Genomic DNA, 20430 nt, shown 5'->3' with positions numbered 1-20430 from the left:
TACTGAGCCCAGCAGAGTAGCAGTGAGTGCTGTGGGAGGGACAGTTGGTGTCAGAATTGGTAAAAGGCTGGAGGGTGGAGGCATGTTCGGCCTCACAGGAATAAGTCTTGGGCTGTTGATGATTCTGTCTTCCTTTTGTGAAGTTAGAGAAGGTCAGAAGATGCCACTCCCATGCCCTTTTTATATGGTTAAGGCTGGATCCCTACCTCCTACTTAATATAAGAAATGTGGAACTCTTATCCTGAATCTTACTACTTTGCATTCATCTGAGGGTCCCCCAAAATGGGGTGATTTGAAACACTGGTGATAGTGTCAAGAAAGCAAACCAACCCGAACAACTGGCAATCAATACCGTATTTTTTGCAAGTCAGATGGATGGTTTCCAATTTTCTGCTTTCATTTAATAAAACTGAAAACCAAAACCAAACTCACTGCTGTCAAGTCAGATTTGACTCGTAGCGACCCCTCCTTGGGTTTCTGAGGTGGTATCACTACGGAAGTAGATTGCCTACGAGGGCTCATTTTAAGCCTGGCACAGTGATAAAACTAACCAGGTTGGGCAACAACCTTCCTTCCAAGAAGTGGCTGAGAATAGGTACTTGAACATTATCGATTCTACTAACAATAAGTAATACTTACCTAAGAATACATGAAGGAAAGATTGTATTTCCAAGAAAGCTTCTTTTGTTTAATCAATATTTAACATAATTTGTAATATATTTTTGCTATTTTGATCAATTGTAACATTAACCCAGAATCAATATTTAATACCTAAAAGCCATCATTACTGCTATCTTTTTTCCAAAATATTCCACCACCACTAACATAAGGGTTCCCAAACAAAAACTCTTCCACTAAAGAGATTTAAAAGAATGATGTAAGTATTTATAATATGCCAGAAATTATAACCATTACAATTTAACCTTATGATAAAAAATAATTTGCTATCATCCTAAAAACGTGCAAAGAGATAGATAATTTTTAAAATTCTTTTAGGGAATGTGAACAAAAAAGTCTGAGGAACACTAAAATAAGTAATATATCCACAGAGTAATGTGTGGCCATTAAAAAGAATGAATTGAATGACTTGGTGAATGAGTGACAGGAATAAGAAGACTTGGAACATTACAGTCAGAAGGATAACCAGGGCAGATTCAAAGGACAAGTATTCTAGCTTGGATTCCTCTCGGACCCCGGCACCATGAAGCTCTAGGGAAACATCAGGTGTACAACAGAGTCGTGCTGATTCATCTGGCCTTGGTTCTTAGCCTATCTTTGTACTCCATGACTTAGATTTTTTCAACCCCAAAAGCCATGAATCTCGGTCTTTAACTTTCCTCTTTGACTTTGTCTTTCTGCCCTCTTCTTTCTCGCCCTCTTATTCATGGGCCAAGTTCTGGGCACCCAGCTTACAGCCACCTAAAGACGGCTGGAGAATCTATGGTGCTAAAAAAGCTCCATGTCTTCCTGACCAAATGCACAACTGCTGACAGTTTTCAGAGGCAATGCTCCAGAGGTGGCATCATGAATTCTCATTGGGTTCTTTGTCCTATTCTGATACATAGTCAGCCCCTCAAGAATTTCTGAAAACTTTCTGTGATGAGCAAAGGATATTTAATAGGGGCATTTGAGATTGACAGTGGATAAAAGATGAGCCTTATTCTAGACAGTAAAGGACATTGCCCTCCACCTTCCCTCATCTTCCAGCCCAAACACAGAATCCAAGAGAAAGGAACCACAATAAAAGGGACTCTGGGTGTCAGAATGGGGTTAATGTGACAGTATGAGATGAACAAGGAAGAAGAATTTCAGTTCTGTACCACTTCTCTAATACTATTTGGGAATCGTATTACTTTGTAGGCAGCTGGAAGCCAATAGTTTTAGGTAAGTCAATGTCCTTCTGGTAAGGGGAAAAGAGGATATATCAGAAGTACATCTAGTTGTGCCCAGAGGCTGTTTCAGAGATGGGAAGCACACAGTCTGACAGCACAGCCACCAGACTGCATTACAAATGCATCACAAGACCTTCAAGCCATGACTTGTGCATTTTAATGTGGTAGGGGAGTGAGGAGTCCAGACAAAATCACTCTAAACCTTCTTGGTGAAGTTTTAGACATGTGGGATTATGTAGGTTCATATCTGTTATGGGTTGAATTATGTTCCCCAAAAGTGTGTTGTAAATCCTAACCCCTACCTGTGGTTATAATCCCACTTGGGAATGGGTTGTCTTTGTTCTGTAGAAGAGGCAGGATTAGTATAGGGTATATCTTGAGTCACTCTCTTTTGAGATAAGGAAGACTAAACAATCCACTTCCATAAAGATTTACTGCCTCGGAAACCCAAAGGGGGTCGCTATGAGTCAGAATCGATTCGATGGCAGTGAGTTTGGCTTGGTTTGGAGATACCCAGACACACGTAGATCTTCAAGGAACCAGGAAGCATAAGTTAAAGAGACAAAGACCTTCTTCCAGACTGAACCAAGAGAGAAAGCCTTCCCCTAGAGCTGGCACCATGAATTTGGACTGCTAGCTTCCTAAACTGTGAGAAAATAAATTTCTGTTTTTTAAAGCCAACCATTTGTAGTATTTGTTTTAGCAGCAGTAGATAACTAAGACAATATCTAATTTGCGGTTTGAGAAGTCTGAGGACACTTAGATTCATTATAACTACCCTAAGAATGAACTCTCACAGGGCAAAAGCCAAAGTGGTATACAGATACTGCCCAGATTAAGGTTTCTTTCTAGGGCAGGACTTTCAAAGTTCCCTCTGATACTGAAGCTTGGGATGAAAACTGATATACATGGTACCTGACATCCAGCAACCCATTTGAACAACAGTGTCTTTAATTTGAGGGAAAGGGGAAGCAACATTGGAAGAAACCAAAGACCTGAGGCCTTCATCACTTTTCTTTAAGGCATGAAGGCAGCGGTATAATGGAGTAATAGGTCCAAGTCATCAGTTTACACATATAGAGTATGGTTCTGAAGTGCCACGGTACTACTGGGATAGCTTACACGCCAAGTTCATCTTAGGTAGCTAAGACTAGACCTTGACAAAAACAGAGGAGCTGCAACAATTCATTCCTTTCCCTAAAGGTAGGGAAGTGTGAAGCCCAACTGTTAAGTAGGGTGCTAATAGTAAGGTACTTGATTTGATGCTGAATTCATAGAGTTGGGCCTTGTTCAAACACAAATCTATAAAAATCCTGGCTATGACTTACTTGTGGGCACTGACAGTGGACAGATTGGAAAAGCTCAAGTCGAAGTGGCTATAATACAAAGATATATGAAGTATCATCCAGAAGGGCAGTCCAAAGAAAAAAAGTAGTAGACTCTGTAAGAACAGTAAACCCAAAAAACCAAACTCACTGTTGTTGACTCGATTCAACTCATAGTGACTGCTCCTTGGGTTTCTGAGGCATTATCTCTACGGCAGTAGATTGCCCAATCTTCCTTCTGAGGAGTGATTGGTGGGTTTGAACCACCAGCCTTCTGGTTAGCAGTCAAATGCCTTGCACTGATTTTTAAAAAATGCAGTGTATTGGGACTACCTTTAAAGCATTCAGATGGCAGTGAAAGACAACAGGCAGGCAAGCCTGTGACCTGCACTGGACTCTAACTGTAATTGCTGTATTTTGTTGTTACTTGCTGGTGAGTTGATTATGACTCATGGTGACCCCATGTGTGCAGAGTAGAACTGCTCCAGGGCAGAAGCAGATCACCAGGCCTGTATTTGAGATGCCCCCGGGTAGATTCAAACTACCAACCTTTCAGCTAGAAATTGTGCACTTAACTGCACCACCCAGGGGCTTCTTGCTATACTTCTGACAATACAAAAAAGCCTAGGTCTAAAGATTTGAGACCCACAGCAGGTTATGGGACCTTCCAGAACATACTTCTTTTGTCTTATAATAAAGATCTGATGTCTGATTTCTATTTCATGTTCAGTGGGGTTAACGGGCAATGTGGTCTAAATGAATGATCAGTCAGGAGGAATATGGCAAGCTGAGGCAAAGGAGAAAATGACGGACTGGAGCAAGTTCAGTACAGAAACTGCAGGCCTAAGCAGACAAGTAAGCACTCAGGAGCCACCAACCATCGAAAAGATAGAGGTAAAAATGGAGTGAAACGAAGCTGAAAACTCAAAGTTCAGCAAAGAGCTAAAAGAGCAGAAGCAGACATCATCTACCAGAGACCCGACCTTGCAACTGAGAAGCATGTCTGTGTCAGTGTTCCTCCTAAAACAGAAATCAAATACTAACCTCCTGCAGACACCTGTGATTGGGAACAAATGCCTAGAAGATCTAGTACAAAACCTGCCACACAAGGCAAGGAAGAGAAACCCTGGCCCAGCCTGACAGCAGGGAGGTATATGAGAGGAGAAAATTACCTCAATTCTATTCAGAATTTCAAAAGTGAGGGCACAGTGGGTACAGCAGTTGGTTACTAACCAGAAGGTCGGTGGTTCAAACCCACCAGGTGCTCTGTGGGAGGAAGATGAAGCAATCTACTTCTGTAAAGATTTATAGCCTTGGAAATTCTATGGGGGTTGCTATGAGTTAGAATCAACTTGACGGTAGTGGGTTTGGTTTTTTATTTTTTTTTGCTTTTCATAAAATCAAGAGTGACACACATAGTGAAATTGGAAACCTCTTCTAAGGCACTCAATTAAAATCAGAGGGTATTGATAGTTACACGAAGGAGCCCTGGTGGTGCAGTGGTCAAGCCACTGACCACTAATCAGAAGGTAGGCTGTTTGAACCCCTAGGAAAGATGTTGCAGTTTGCTTTCATGAAGATTACAGTCTTGGAAACCCTATGGGGCAGTTCTGCTCTGTTCTACAGGGCTGCTATGAGTCCAAATCAGCTTGAAGGCAGTGGGTTTTTGGAAATCTTCTATTTAACTCTAAAATTTAGTATCAGTTGTTAACTTCATTCTACTGGTCCATCTTGCAAACAATGTTAAGTTTTACCAAAATCACTAAGTAAGCCTGGTGTAAAGATATGAGGGGCAAAAATATTTAAAGAAACATTTATGATTACAAAATTTATTTAAAAAAACTATTGCTATTTTATAGCAATATTAGAGACATGAACATTTCTAAGAAAATAATTAGCCTGAAATGCGTTAAAAATTGACAAACATGCCTCGCTTAACTAATATAATGCTGATATAATATAATGCTAATGGTTGTCATTTAAAATATTAATTATAGAAATGAATTATATATATTTATGCTACATTTTCATATGCTAAGATAGTTAATTTAAATAAAATCAGTGCACAATTAAAATAGTATACAATTAAAGTGATCAAGTAAAACAACCTCATTTTTATTAACATTAAGTTAGTGTATTTTGTAATTATGTACCCTTTTTACATAGTCAGTTTGCTATTTTTTGGTACTTAAATAATTCACACTGCATAAGGCTAAAAAAAAATTAAAAGTCTTTACTCAAATTGCTATTTCAACTATACAAAAGAAATTCTAAAGTAAAAAGTTCAAACGGCTGGCACATTTATAATATGTGAAGTATAATACCTAAAAGCATTTTAAAGGTTAAAGTTTCACAACTCTATTACCACTACCCCTTGAAGTTTTTTTATTTTATGTCCATGAATATAAAAATATTTTTTCATCTAAGTTGTTTCTTAAATCAAAATCAAATGAAATATCTGACTTATCTAATTAACATTTATAATTTAGGAGTTCAAAGGTAACTCAATAGTTTTAAATTATCGTAATCCAACCAACCTTTTTTTTCCTCAGTAATCTTTTTCTGAATTTATTAGTGATAAATCCCCTTGGACCAGCAAATCGTAAACGCTGATATTTAGCCTGAATGTACATGCTCTTCTGTACTAGGCCTGATTTATAATGGGGCTGGAATCTGCCACCTCTAAAGTTGGTCTGTAAAGGAAAAAATAATTTAATGTTAACACTACAGCTTCCAGGTCTATTTTATTTGTATAACAGATGGGAAAGAGTCTGTCTGATATTTAAGAGTTGCCCTTGATTTTAGGCATCTTAGATATGAAAAGAGAAAGGGTTATGATGGTAGTAAGTTTCCCTGAAACTGGCTTCTGAGCTTATTTTATATACTAGTAAATTTTTTGAATTATTATACATAAAACCAATTTGAAAAACTGATAAAGTTTTTTAAATTAATTTTTAAAATTAATCATCCCAAGAAAATTACAACTTTCAAATGAGCTAACATTATTTTTCTGATTCATAATAAATTCCAAAAAGAAAAAAATATTTATTGCCAAAATATTGTCAAAAGTATCAACATCTATTTAAGAATCAAAACTTCTCTTCATTTTACTCCTGTTTGTATTTCCAAACCAATCTTTCTTTATCACCAAAATCCCGTTGAAGTAACCATCTTCATGATACGAGTATACTAAAAGGGCCATTTCCTGGACTGCAGTGTCCAGTATTACAATAGATATCCAAGGACAATGAATAATTGTGCATCTCCCACATGGCTGATAAAAGGAATGGTCCCTTGTTCATTCACTTCTGGACGTAGGAAAAGGAAGGAGTCTTCAGTTTTGTCAGCCATGAAACAATCTTCTCCAACATTCTCCAAATCTCTCTCCCTCTCTCCCCATATCACACACTCCTTATGCCCACCTATATTTTCAAGCAACCTCCTAAAATAATCTAAAACAGACGGGAAAAGTGGCCCAAAGGTTCACAGATGGAATCTATCTCTGTACTACTGAGCCTTAAAGCCTTGGCTATGAAAAGGATTTCTGCCAAAACTCATTCAATTAAATTCTCCTACAGAAAATAGATGTGAAGTCATATGAAGAAAAACTCCAGATAAAATTAAACTTGCAACAAAGATAAATTCAGCATAAAGTGAATATTAGGACGTAGAATCACAAGAAGTCAGAGGGTATAGCAGAGAAGGAAAGACTTTCTCTCAGGCAAACTTTTTTTTAAATTGTGATTTGGGTGAAAGTTTACAGAGCAAATTCACTTTCCATTTAATAGTCCACACACATTTTGTTTCATCACACTGACTGCAATCCCCACAATCTGACAGCTCTCTTCCCCCTTCCTCCCTGTGGTTACCTTTCTTCCCTATGTTCTTCTTTCCTACACATTCCTGACCTCCGGAGCTATCTTCCATTGCAAATGCTGCCCTTCAGATCTCCATGGTTGATTGTTCTAAGAAGTGTACCCAACTGGTGTAATTGTTCATCTTGTGTAACAGGCAAACTTATTCCTATATAATACTATGTACTAGGTACAAAGACTACACTAATCGACCTTTTTTCTTCAGGAGCTGACAATTTAGTGGAGAGCCCAGGCTGAGCACCTGATAGGCAGCTGGTCTCTCTGATTTTGCCAACATAAGTCTCCATCAAGGGTCTCTACTGAGATCCAAGAAAAGGGCTCTCCAGGCTGGAAGAGCACAAAACACCATTTAGCTTCAATGGCACAAGCTGGACGTCTTATTCTTCACTTTTTCCTCAGTGCTCAGGGTAAGAACTTGACTGGTCTTCATTTACTGGGCAAGCACAGGGTGAAAATAATAGTTGCAAATTCTGTATCTTCAAAACAGTAGCTACTGTATACTACATTCATAATGTAATTTTATAAATCATAAGTCTACTCAGCAGATTGGTAAACTTTATTATCTAATTTTTCTTTTCTACTGTCTCAAGCAAATATTCATAGTAAAAAGTAAAACACAATCTAGTTACATGCAAATATTTGGTCACAAAGCATGGATGGATTTTGTATGTTAATAAAATTATTTTGCCAAATAAAAACCAGTCCTGGGCCACCTTCCAACTACTAGATGACCAAGGTCCACTCAAATGTGATGAAATTAATAGCAGTTCCTTTTAGAATGCCTATTTGTAAGCTATTAAGTATTAAGCCCTGGTGGTGCAATGGTAACTTGGCTGCTAACCGAAAGGTCAGTGGTTCGACCCACTAGTCGCTCCTTGAGAAAAGATATGGTGATCTGCTCTCCTGTAAAGATTTCAGCCTAGGAAACCCTATGGAGCAGTTCTACTCTGTCCTAGAGGATCAATGAGTCAAAATCTACTTGACGGCACACAACAACAACAACAACAACAAAGGCTTAAACAGAAGCCAGAATTATTATTATTATTTTAAAATTTTTATTGTGATTTGGGTGAAAGTCTACAGAGCAATCTCATTTTACATACAGAAAATTATTATTACTTTTTTAAAATTTAGTTTATAGAAAGTTAAGTTCTAAAAGACTGGTATACAATTATACAGGTGTCAGAGAGAGACAAATTTCCCTCAACATGAAAAGCTCAACAACATTGATTCCTAAATTAACTCTACCATAAGATTATACACATTATTAGCCTCTAGGGAAGTCAATAAAACTTCACAAACACTATAGTCACTCTATTAAATAAAAGGCCTCTAGAAACAGTCCTTGTTTCCCCTTCGAAAATAAAATTTACATTAACTCAGGAACTAAGGCAATGCCAGAAGAAGAAAAGATTGGAGCTTAGTCAGTTGCTGGTTCTTTCTAAAAAGGAAACAGCTGCAAGGTTGGACAAATTGACAGCATGACCCACAGCATTCAAAATACTAAACTACTAATTGATTGAAAAATATAATATGTGTTACTAAATTACGGTTTTTAAATTATTGCCTGATAAATGCTTAAAACACCTAAATAGAAAATGTTTAGGTTCTACAATACTTTTCAAACATTTGGCCACAGGAATGGATTTAAGTCTTTCTGAAATTGAACTATTGGTTTATTTATGTTTTATCCCCGGAGTACTTCTAACAGGAAACAGATCATGGGCCATGGTATAGAATCAAATGTAAAAATGATACACTACATCATGGAGGAGTTATAAAAACTAAGTTGACTCTTCTTTTCATATTTTTTAATTAAAGAAAGTATTTACACCAGGTCCAGTTACTTTCTTAAGGCTATAAAAACTTTAGGTAAAACAGAATTCTAATGAGACATTATGCTCGTATTTAGATCATCTTCACAAACTTGATACATCAGAGCAAGTCTTGAGGCTTATATTTTCCATCTCTAATGAGGTGATTATTATCTGACTTTGAACTCGACCCAATCAAGAGTAAATTTGAATAAAATAGTTGTTTTTCTTAGGAAAAATTATTCCTTCCCATTATTTTACCCTAAAGAATTGTGAGATTTTAAACAATCATATAACATTACACAATTTTAAATGATTAGTCAAGAGGTAAGATTACTGCATATATTCTGAAAAAAACTGTCTACAAATTATAGAATCTTTCCTTAATGGGGAAAGGTAATAGGAAATAAATCTTAAAACAATCTTAGAAAAGTACCAGAATAAACTATATCAGTTCAATGAGACTAGCAACATGTAGGAACCACTTAGATCTGAAACTCCACCTACACTGTTCTCTAAGTTATGCAGGTCAAATTTTCAGTTGATGCTATTCCTCATTACTCAAGAGATTAAAAGATGGTATGAAACACATTTACATATTCTATGGCCATAGCCAGTTGTGAAGACCTAATGCAAAGAATGGGAATTCCAGAACACTTTTAATAGTGCTCATGAGGAACCTGTACACAGACCAAGCAGCAGTCATTTGGGGATACTGCGTGGTTTAAAATCAGGAAAGATGTGCCTCAGGGTCGTGTCTTTTCACCATATTTATTCTATCTGTATGCTGAGCAAATAATCTAAGAAGCCGGGCTATATGAAGAAGAATGCAGCATCAGGATTGGAGGAAGACTCATTTAACAACTAGCAATATGCAGACGACTCAACCTTGCTTGCTGAAATATAGCCTTCAGTGTGGATTACACCTCAACACAAAGAAAACAAAAATCCTCACAACTGGACCAATAAGTAACATCATGATAAACAGAAAAAAGACTGAAGTTGTTAAGGATTTCATTTTACTTGGCTTCACAATCAGCACTCACTGAAGCAGCACTCAAGAAATCAAACATACTGAAATGGGCAAATTGCTGGAGAAGAGCTTTTTAAAGTGTTAAAAAGCAAAGATACCACTTTGAGGACTAAGATGTGCCTGACCCATGAAGAACTGCATGCCTCTGAATTATAGTGCTGGCAAATAATAAATATATACCATAGACTGCCAGAAAAACGAACAAATCTGTCTTGGAAGAAGTACAGCCAGAATGCTCCTTAGAAGCGAGGATGGTGAGACTTTGTCTGCCTCATGTACTTTGCATATACAATCAGAAGGGATCAGTCTCTGGAGAAGGACATCATGCCTGGTAAAGCAGAAGGTCAGTGAAAAAGAGGAAGACCCTTAATAAAGTGACACAGTGGCTGTAGCAATAGACTTAAACATAGCAATGACTGTAAGGATGGTGCAGGATTGGACAGCATTTCCTTCTGTTGTACACAGGGTTGCTATGAGTTGGAACTGACTTGACAGCACCTAACAACAACAACAATGTCCATGTTAAAGGCAGTGATGATCCAGTGGTAGAATTTTCCTCTTTCATGTAGTAAACCCAGGTTCAATTCCTGACCAATGTACCTCATGCACAGCCAACAATCGTCTAGTCCATGGAGGCAGAGGGAAAGCTGAAGTCAGAGGCCTACAAACTTGGAAGGGAGGGTGGCATGGGTAGACTATGAAAGAGGGCATTGACAAGGTTGACTCCTGGGTTTCTCACTCGAGAAGGGGTGGTGGTAGTGGCACTCAGCAGGACACACATACCCTTGTGATGGTGGAGAAGGACCAGAGGAAGGAGGGAAGCCTCCCTCAAGTCCTAAACCACAATGACTGTCAGCCTCGAGCAGAGGTGAACCAGGGTGGGGCTGAGCTGCTCGGCCCCCACCGAGAGAACGTACAGCTCTAAGACCGCTGTGTGTGTGTGTATCACAAGACTCGCTGGGCTTTAAGAGCTAGGTGGAAATAAAAGCTCAGGTCAAGCACGGAGTAGAGGGAGCAGTGGTGGCTCAGTGGCGGAATTCTCACCTCGCCCACAAGATACCCGGGTTGGATTCCCAGCCAATGCACCTCACCACTGCTTGCGTGTCAATAAAGGTATGCGTGTTGCTGAACAGATTTCAGGGGAGCTTCCCAATAAAGATGGACTAGGAAGAAAGGCCTGGGGACCTACTTTTGAAAATTGGTCAACAAAAATCTTATGGATCACTCCACGTGCAATGTAAAGAAATGCTGCTCGATCCTGTGCCATTCCATCACTGGATGTGGAGTGGACCAGTGCGATTCATAGGGTTTTCATAGTGGGATGATGGAAAATGTTCTAAAATGAAATTATGGTGAGAGTTGTATACCTTGGTAAATTTACTATAAAAATCATTAAACTGTATACCTAAAATGGGTAAATCTTATAGTATGTAAATTTTACTTTAATAAAGTTGTACAAAAAAAGCTTAAGCAATGAAAGCTAAAACTATAATAAATCCAATAAAATCCTGCTAAATCAAATACAAGATTCCCATTTCTTCTATCATAATAACTAAGCCTCAACAGATTCTAATAACATGTACTTAATGAACAGTTACAAACATCATGAAAAACATCAGGGATCTCTGTACAGATATACATGAGGAGAATGGAATGAACAAAAATGAAAAACTTGAAACTACAATCTTACCCTGTTAGGTTTCTGAACAAATTTTCTAAAATTTGATTTTGTAAAGCACATAGAATTTTTGAATCCATCAGTGTGAGTATTCAACTTTGAAAAACTGGAACGCTGATCATTCCTAATAAAATGAAAGCATGAAAATAAGAACTTTTTAGTTCAACTTCATCTAAAAAAGATAATACCCCTCCCCCTTCAGAGAATTAAAGCAGCACAACAATAAAATCTTAATGATCTATCATTACTAAAATTATAAGCCATAGCTATCAGGGCTAAAACACTCACTTCTTCAACAAACATTATTTAGCTAAGTTAGAAATAAGCAATACTAAAAAACCAAACTCACTGCCATTGAGTGAACCCAACTCATAGTGACCCCTCCTTGGGTTTCTAAGCCGGTATCACTACGCAAGCAGATTGCCTAACCTTCCTTCCAAGGAGTGGCTGGTGGGTTTGAACGCGAGCCTTCTGGTTAGCAGTCAAATGCCTTAGGCATTATGCTACCAAAGCGCCTAAGAAATTAGCAATAGAAGTAAAACAATATTCTTTGGATGAGGCAACTATAACCCCCTGAAATGTGGATGTTTCTGAGGAAAGAGAATCATTGCTCTAGATTCCTCAGGACTCACCCCACTCACTGGAGGCTGACTGGTCAGGGTCCCCTCACTGGCAGAGAGACATTACTGGGCCACCACAGCACACAATGGCTCCCCCCTCTCTTGTCACAAGGTCCTACGGCCACCAAAGCTCCTGCCACCTAGCCCAGAAACTCCCTTAACAGAGTGGCAAAACCTCCCCCATGTTCCCAGGCAGCCTATCTGGGAGGGAGATCCCTCTCCAGGCTTCTTCTCCAATTCTGAAAGCATCATTTCCACAGCCCTTCCTCTCCCTGTCTCATACCAATCTCCTGATGATACTCCTGTGCTCTCTGGAGGCCCTGTTCCATGGAGTGAATTGCTTGCTACCTTGGCCCTGCTTCATTTTCTCCCACAGATCCCCAGTGGCATTGATATAAAATCTATACTCCTCATAACCTCCAAGGCCCTTTAGAAAACCCTCTTTGGAAATCATATATCTGATAAGGAAGTAGTACCCAAAATACATAAAGAAGTCTGACAACTCAACAGAAAACAAAACAAAACAAAACAAAACCTACTGCCATCAAGTCGGATCCAACTCAAAGCGACCCCTCCTTGGGTTTCCAAGGTGGTATCACTATGGAAGTAGATTGCCCAACCTTCCTTGGAGTGGCTGGTGGGTTTGAACAGCCAGCCTTCTGGTTAGTAGTCAAATGCCTTAGGCACAACACCACCAGAGCTCCCCAACAGTAAAAAGACAACCCAATTAAAAAAAAAAAACTGGCCAAGGACACGAACAGACATTTCTCCTAAGAAGATATGCAAATTGCCAATAAGCATAGAAAAAGAAGTTCAACAGCAACAGTCATCAAAGAAATGCAAGCCGAAACCACTTCACACCTGCTAATGTGGCTATGATTCCAAGGATACGAATAAGTGCTGGTGAGGATGTGGAGAAATTCAAACCCTTATACACTGCTGGTGGGAACTAAAATGGTGCAACTGCTTTGGAAAACATTCTGGTAGTTCCTCAAAAAGTTACATGTAAGAGTTACCATTTGACCCAGCAATTCCATTCTAAGGTATATACCCAAGAAAAATGAAAACATACATGCACACAAAAACTTGTACACAAATGTTTATAGCATCCTTCCTCATAATAGCCCCAGAGTAGAAACAACCCAATGTTCCATCAACTGATGAATGGATTAACAGAATGTGGAATATCTATACAATGGAATATTATTCACTCATAAAAAGGAATGAAGTCCTGATATATGCTATAGCATGGATGAACCTTAAAAGCTTTGTTACGTGAAAGAAGCTAAGCATAAAAGGTCACTTTTTTTTCTGCAGTGCTCCCTTCTCACCTCACCCCCTATAACCAACAAAGAAAGTTTCCTTTAAAAGGCCACATATTTTGTGATTCCATTTATATGATCTCTCCAGAATAGGAAAGTTCATTGAGACAGAAAGTAGATTACTAGTTGCCAGGGGCTGGGGTAAGGGAGTTGAGGTAGGGGGTGAGGAGTGACTGCTTTTGCTGAAAATGTTCTGGAATCAAACAGTGGTGACGATTGTATAACTCTGTGAATAAAATAAAACCCACTGAACTGTTTACATTCAAAGGGTGAAATTTATGGTAAGTAATTATCTTAATAATGAAAAAAAAAATGCTCCTGGCTCTACTACGCCATACCAACTATCCAACCCAAGTAACTCTACAGGCCCAGAGAAAAAAGACATCTTGTGAGAGGATATCTTAGCAACCTACAACACCGCCCTAAAAGCTAACATCAATAATACTTAATCCTGATCTTACATTCATCACTTTACTTAATCTTCACCACCACTATGAGTTAAGTGTACTTCTTATCCCTATTTTACAGGTGAGAATCTAAGAGATTCGGTAACTTGCCCAAAGTCAGTCACATAACTAGTTGGTTACAGAGCCAGGCATTGAACTCAGGTTTAACTCAGTGCTCAAGCTCTTAACCACCTCAAAGGGTAAGGATATATCCTAAAGCATTACATAATTTTTATACTATGCTGATCACCTTAAACCTGTTTTTAAAAATCCTGTTTCTTGGTACACTGAGTTCTTATCCTTGTTGAGTCAAGAAAAACATGACAGAAAGTTCATGCCATTAAACAGCATAGCCATGCCATACATTAACCATATTAAAAACTGGACGCTTTCATCTACCAATGGACAAAATATTAACTATATTATTTTCAATTCTGTTTCACATGCCTCAATTAACCATTTTGCTTTCTTTTAATTAATCTCAAACTTACTGTTAGAATCAGTTCCAGTTTTAAACAAGCTTCTTGTATTTTGACTGAGACCTAGTAGAATTAATCGTAAACTTGACATAAAAATCTAGTCAAGTATTTTAGTCATCTGACTAGGGACTATGGAAAAGTAAGTAGCTCTGGCCCTTCCTAGTCATACATTCCTATTTTCTGGGAGATACAAACAGTCTATGAGGATACTGTACAAATTGGAAATTCTGTCCCATGCAATTATACCCCATAATTATGTGGGATTCCAGAAATGTCATGAATTTCATACAGTTTTCAGAATAGAGATAAACTGGGGCCAGTCTAAAATATGTAGAGTCCTGAAAAAGAGGAACAGGGACAAAACCAAAGATCTACTGATGCATGGCATTAAGTACCTCACATGTGACAGCTCACTGAATATTTATACCAGCCTCATATCATAAATATGGTTATTCTCATTTTATACACAGAGACAAGCCAGAGACTAAGTAGGCTTGCTCAGCATCAAAGAGCTAGTAAACTGGCAGAGGTGAGATACAAACTTGAGTTTTCCCTGCATTTTCTACTCCATCTGCCTCTGTTTCATGGACAAATATCCAAGAAGAATATCCAAAAGAGAACTGCACTGATGCAGGAAAACTTGTACTATTCAAAAAATACTAGAATCTAAAGCGAAGAATTCAATCAACTTTGCAAAATAGTCCATAAGCTTACTGGGTCTGACTCCTGCTAATATTAAAAAAGCTGTTACCCTCCTCTCTAGAACTATAAACACTTCAAATATTCACCTACCACTGTAATTTTTTTTGTTTGTTTGTTTAAATCAAACAGAATATCATGGTCACTGTATAAATTTGAATCATTTTAAGAGTTCACTTAAACATATAAAATGAATTTGAAGGACAAAATCCCTACACTAAAAAGAAAATTACCATAACACCAAACAATTGAAAAATATGCTGAAACCCAAAGCTCCCTGGTAACAATATGTTTTTCACCTACTTATTACCTCTCTGCAGCACTAGCTATGTGAAAAATGTGCCCATCTTCATTCTGTAACCGTTCTTTTCTCCTCCTTTCAATGTCATGTCGTAGGTCATTTGGATCTATTACTTTGACCAGACTCTGAGGAATTTTGACAGAAGACAAACCATTCACATTACTGTTAGTTGCAAAAAGATCATATCTAATAAGAACCTTAGTAAAAATCCTAAATCAGTTATCTTATACTCATCCTGTAGTGATAAATGGATACACATATTCTGAGATGTAATTAATGATACACAGAAAAGTTTGTAACCATGAATTGGAAATTCCACTTCTGGAACTCCATCCCAAAGAAATGGGACATATCCCAAATATATTCAAAGTAACAACAACAACAAAAAAGGATGCACCTTAAATGTTAAAAAAAGAAAAACTAAAGGGGAAGAAAAGAATGATTAAACAAATTACGGTAAATTAACTCAAAGGAAATGTACAACCATTTAAATTATGGTAATAAAGACTATATAACAAAGTGGGGAAATACTGAACAAAGTTAATTAAAACTTAAAAAACCTTAATTATAAAAGGTCACAGGAGTGCAGAGGTTTTACATAAAAGGAGTATTACGGTTTAAGTGAAAAGAAAAACAGCAAACAAAACTGCATATACTATGATAGCAACTATATGTTAAAATGCAAGATACAAGACTATAAGGAAAAACAATAAAATATTATTTTGTGTTAAATGGTTAAATCAGTCTTTAAAAAAAAATCCTCATATGTTGATTATGCTAATTTTATGATTAATTTTTCTGAAAATATCATTTATTCAATAAAACCTATCTTCTTAAGTTCAATAAAAGTTATAACCATTTCACAAGTGAAAAAAAGTATATATATTCTATCACAAAGGCTTTAAAATCTCTTCTCTACAAAAATTCAGTCTTACTGAATAAATTAGCAGTTCTTCTAGAACTTGATACGCTTCTAAAACAAGAGCCAGTTTTCTTCCCGCCTCCACAACCAGTTAAGATAGTTTTTCTAATTAGCAAAGAAATGGGGGAAGGGAGGTGTTGGATGAGAGCACTATTTTACTAGTTCATATTCCCAAGGATCTTTCTTACATTCTAAACAAAAGAGCAATAAAAAAAATGAAGTTTAGTTCCTCTGTATTCATTCCATGTACAACTTAAACTGTTTTGGAATGAATATTAAAGGCTTTAATTTTGTGTCAACTTCATAAGGCTCTTCTCCTTAGGGAGTGTCCTCCTTAGGGAATATAGTTGATTTTTATTCCGTTCGATCAATATTCTTTCTACAACCTAGTCAATATTCAGAATCACTTGGAGAGCTTTTGAAACATCAGATTTCTGGGTCTCAATCTTTTTTTCTCATCTACTTTATCTTCCGTTTTTGACTATCAATCTCCAATTCCCTTTCCTATTAGTATACCAACAATAAGGTAAACTCTTATCCAAAATTGTATTTACTTACCTGTTCTGATTCATAGCCCATAATCTGTTTACTCTGAAGCTCAGCCAAAGACATGTCTATTCTCCTAAAATAATAAAAGCATATTAAAACTAAATAATTATGTCATACACTGGATCTTGATTCTACTCACTATAGAAGAGAATTTGAAGTAAAGGTCATATGTGTAGGAGGAAGCAAGCAAAATAAATCTGCTATCAGATGATTTTTCATCTATATGGCACTCTTCTGTAACATACATATCCTGTGAATAATATTACAGAGAAGCTTTGCTAAACAAACAAACAAAATAAAACTCACTGCTGTCAATTCTGACTCACAGAAACCCTACAAGGCAGAGTACGACTGCCCCATAGTATTTCCAAGGCTGCAATCTATACAGAAGCAGACTGCCACATCTTTCTCCCATGGAGCGGCAGGTGGATTCAAAACTCTGACCTTTTGGTTAGCAGCCGAGCTCTTAACCACTGCACCACCAGGGCTTCTAAGTGGTTCTCAAATCTGTATAACCTTAAATTCTGTTCCGGTTTCATACTATATTCTAACACTGATTGAACTCAGCTCACAAAACAGGACATACCACCTGCTCGGCCAAGCACCAATAGAAAAAGACATGTTTCATCCAGCTGCCCTCAAAACAGCCATTTCTGATCACATGAAGCAACCTATGATTTCAATGGCTTGACAACTGTTTTTCATCCTTCCAGAGATAACTTCACTTGGCAACTACAAGTTAGAGATACAGCAGAATTAAAGTTAGGTAGGTAAATATTTTCAAAGTCTTACACATTTAAACAATGCTAGTCAATGGCTTCAAAACCACCTATTTCATTAAAGCACAGTGGCCCAGTACCTGCTTGGCTTACTCCTGTTTTTAAGTAGGAAATGCGGAGTCCTAGAATCTACAGCAAGCCCAGGTAAACAAGCTCAAGAAGCAGTACCTTCCAGAATCTGTTCTGAGGTTTATTCCCATGAGTTAAATCATTACCTGTGAATTCTGGGATCTGAATTCAATTTAAGTTCAGTTACACCTGCATCTTGTCTTGCTTGCAATTTTGAGAAACGCTCATGTAGAGTAGTGCCAGGTGATGAAAAATAATTTTCTGAAAAAGAAAACAAATGGTTTAATCTCAATGTAAGACTGATTCTACTTGAAAGAGTATATAAAAACACAGGAAGAAAGGACTACTAAACAAACAAAAAAATCCACCCTGTTTTCTCTTGAAAATAGGTGAGCCCCAAACTTCTTTCAGACTAATTCTTAGTGTTCAAGTGCTTTCCCAAGCCCCAAGCCCAAACCACAGCAATAACATCCAATTTATTAATCCAAGCATTTTATCTCTATTTGACATGCCTGCTTACTCTCTGGTGGGGTGGGGGGAGACAATAGTTCTCTCAAAGTGAGAACCTTTCTCTTCCAAGGTAAAACTGCTATATCTGGGAGGTAAAGATGGTATAGAGCTCTACAGTTCACCTAGAGTAAAACTGAACTCCAAGAAACAACTCTGAAACATCAAAACAATTCTGAGCAGATGCTAAATGTTATGTTTATACACCACAGAAGGGCTCCTAATGTCATTTTACTTTAAGTTCATGAAAACATTCTAACATCAGCTATGCTATAGGCTTTTAAAAGGACAGCAGGAAAGCTAATAAGCTTGACCCATGAGAATGCTACATTAGCAATCCTTTTCCCTAATTTACGGGTCCTGTTCTGGGATGACCTTCTGGACTGTTCTGTAACACCAGCTCCCTTTCTGCCAAGAATCACACTTCCTTTGGGTGAGAGGGGCTGGAGCTGAGAGGGTAAACTGTTTCAGACAAGCTGCTTTAAAGTAAACATATACCTTAGTTTGAGGGAAGCAAAGAAAACAATTCATTTTTGAAAAATGTCTTATGAAAGTAAGAAAGATTAATGCAATAATCTAGTATGAAATATATAAATTTTTTAAGTTATTGAAGGCCTCCAGTTTAAATATCTACAACTGGGGAAAACTTTTCTACATGACTGAATTTTCCAATTACTGGAAATTTGCCAGAAGCAAAACCAAAACATAACAATTTCACATAAATCTTTAAGGAATTAATTATGTAATTCCCTGGTGTCATCAAACTGGAATCTTCCACTGCTCACTCAGCATCATCCTTCCAGCATGGAGAATCCAGGACTGCTCTTGGGAGGCTTTAAGAATATCATGAAATGACCTAGACTTCCAAATTCCTTGAGCTCGTGAGTTTTATATCTGCTTTTTGTTGCTCCCTCCTTTTTGTCAGGCTATCAGGTATCACTGTTTCTTGCTGCTCTCAGTATTGAAGTATTGTCTTTTGGAGCAATCCCTTTCTAACTTATGATTTCTAATCTGAGTGGAAGCACAAGGTTATTGGAACTACATACAAAGAGCAACTAGGTTTTAAAGGAATGCCTGATATTCTCTCCAACCAATTTCCTAGTCATTGATGCAACTTATAATGAAATATTAATGACTAGTAAATTATATCACAGATCTTTACCTATCTTCATGAAAAGTCAGTAAGTTATTTTGTGTTATCCCTAATGTATGTGTAAAATATACCAACCTTTAACTTGATGGATTATTGTTATAATTTCCTGAGTAAATTCTCCTGTAGGTTTGTTTTCAATATTCTGAGTTGAGTCAAGATGTTCAAACACTGGATGAAAGTTCTCACTTTTCCTGCCAACAGCAACCAAATCATGTGACATCTGTCTCTCTGTGGAATAGCTAGAAGCAACCCTAGAATAATTTGCAAATGTTTAACTAAATTTGAATCTATTTTGCTGAGAAAATAACTTATTAAAAAGTAATCAAGACAGCTATAAGACTAAAAGGATGTTTATCTTTTCTTATAATTAAGGCATGAAATTATATGCCATGAAATATGTACAATTATGAGCAGGAGAAATTAGCTACAGATACAAAGCTTTGTTTGAATTCCCCTTTTCAAATCAGAGATCATTAAATATTTGCCACTTTCATAATAAAATCCTCAAAAAAGTAAGTTAAACAACTTTTACTTAAATACAAGATATTAGAAACACTCAATATGCAAAGAATATTTAATTAGATTATATTCTACTCCCAAATGGCCATAAAGTCGTAAATCCACAAGCTTATACTTTCTTGAAAAACTATATTTTAAGGGCCGATAAACATAAAAACTTTCTCAATTCACATACACACACAAAAAAAAACCCCACACACCCAAACACCAAAACATACCGTCTATATCAGCAATGAGAAGTTTAGAATAGTATTTTGGTATCAAATTCCACTAAGAGATTAATTTAATCACTTATAAATCCTCACTAACTCTCAGAAAATAGTTTTAGTCATTAGCAAAGTTGTGTTCATTAGCACCAAATACAGTATTTACCCTAAATGTACCTTTTAGGAATTGCTGGCATTTAGAATATAATCCCAGCTACCTCACCACTCTAATGCTTTCTGGA

General features: G+C 37.2%; 1 protein-coding gene across 1 annotated transcript in view; it reads right to left on the bottom strand.

Moving 5' to 3' along the window:
* Positions 1-4040: 4040 nt before the first annotated feature.
* The window catches only part of BCLAF3 (BCLAF1 and THRAP3 family member 3), a 29016-nt gene continuing 12626 nt past the window's right edge, over positions 4041-20430 (bottom strand). The window contains exons 4-11 of the mRNA XM_042782664.1: positions 19539-19714; positions 17950-18064; positions 16965-17028; positions 15494-15609; positions 11630-11741; positions 5755-5910; positions 4262-4343; positions 4041-4060 (exon numbers count right to left, since the gene is read on the bottom strand). Of these exons, the coding sequence (XP_042638598.1) occupies positions 4041-4060; positions 4262-4343; positions 5755-5910; positions 11630-11741; positions 15494-15609; positions 16965-17028; positions 17950-18064; positions 19539-19714 (841 nt within the window). The remainder of the gene's footprint in view (positions 4061-4261; positions 4344-5754; positions 5911-11629; positions 11742-15493; positions 15610-16964; positions 17029-17949; positions 18065-19538; positions 19715-20430) is intronic.

Source organism: Orycteropus afer, unplaced genomic scaffold, assembly GCF_000298275.1.
Source record: "Orycteropus afer afer isolate SDZICR_OR568_19922 unplaced genomic scaffold, OryAfe1.0 scaffold00404, whole genome shotgun sequence".
NCBI classification, from domain to species: Eukaryota; Metazoa; Chordata; class Mammalia; order Tubulidentata; family Orycteropodidae; genus Orycteropus; species Orycteropus afer.
Note: the sequence above shows the minus strand (reverse complement) of the source record. Positions and strands in the feature narration are given on the sequence as shown.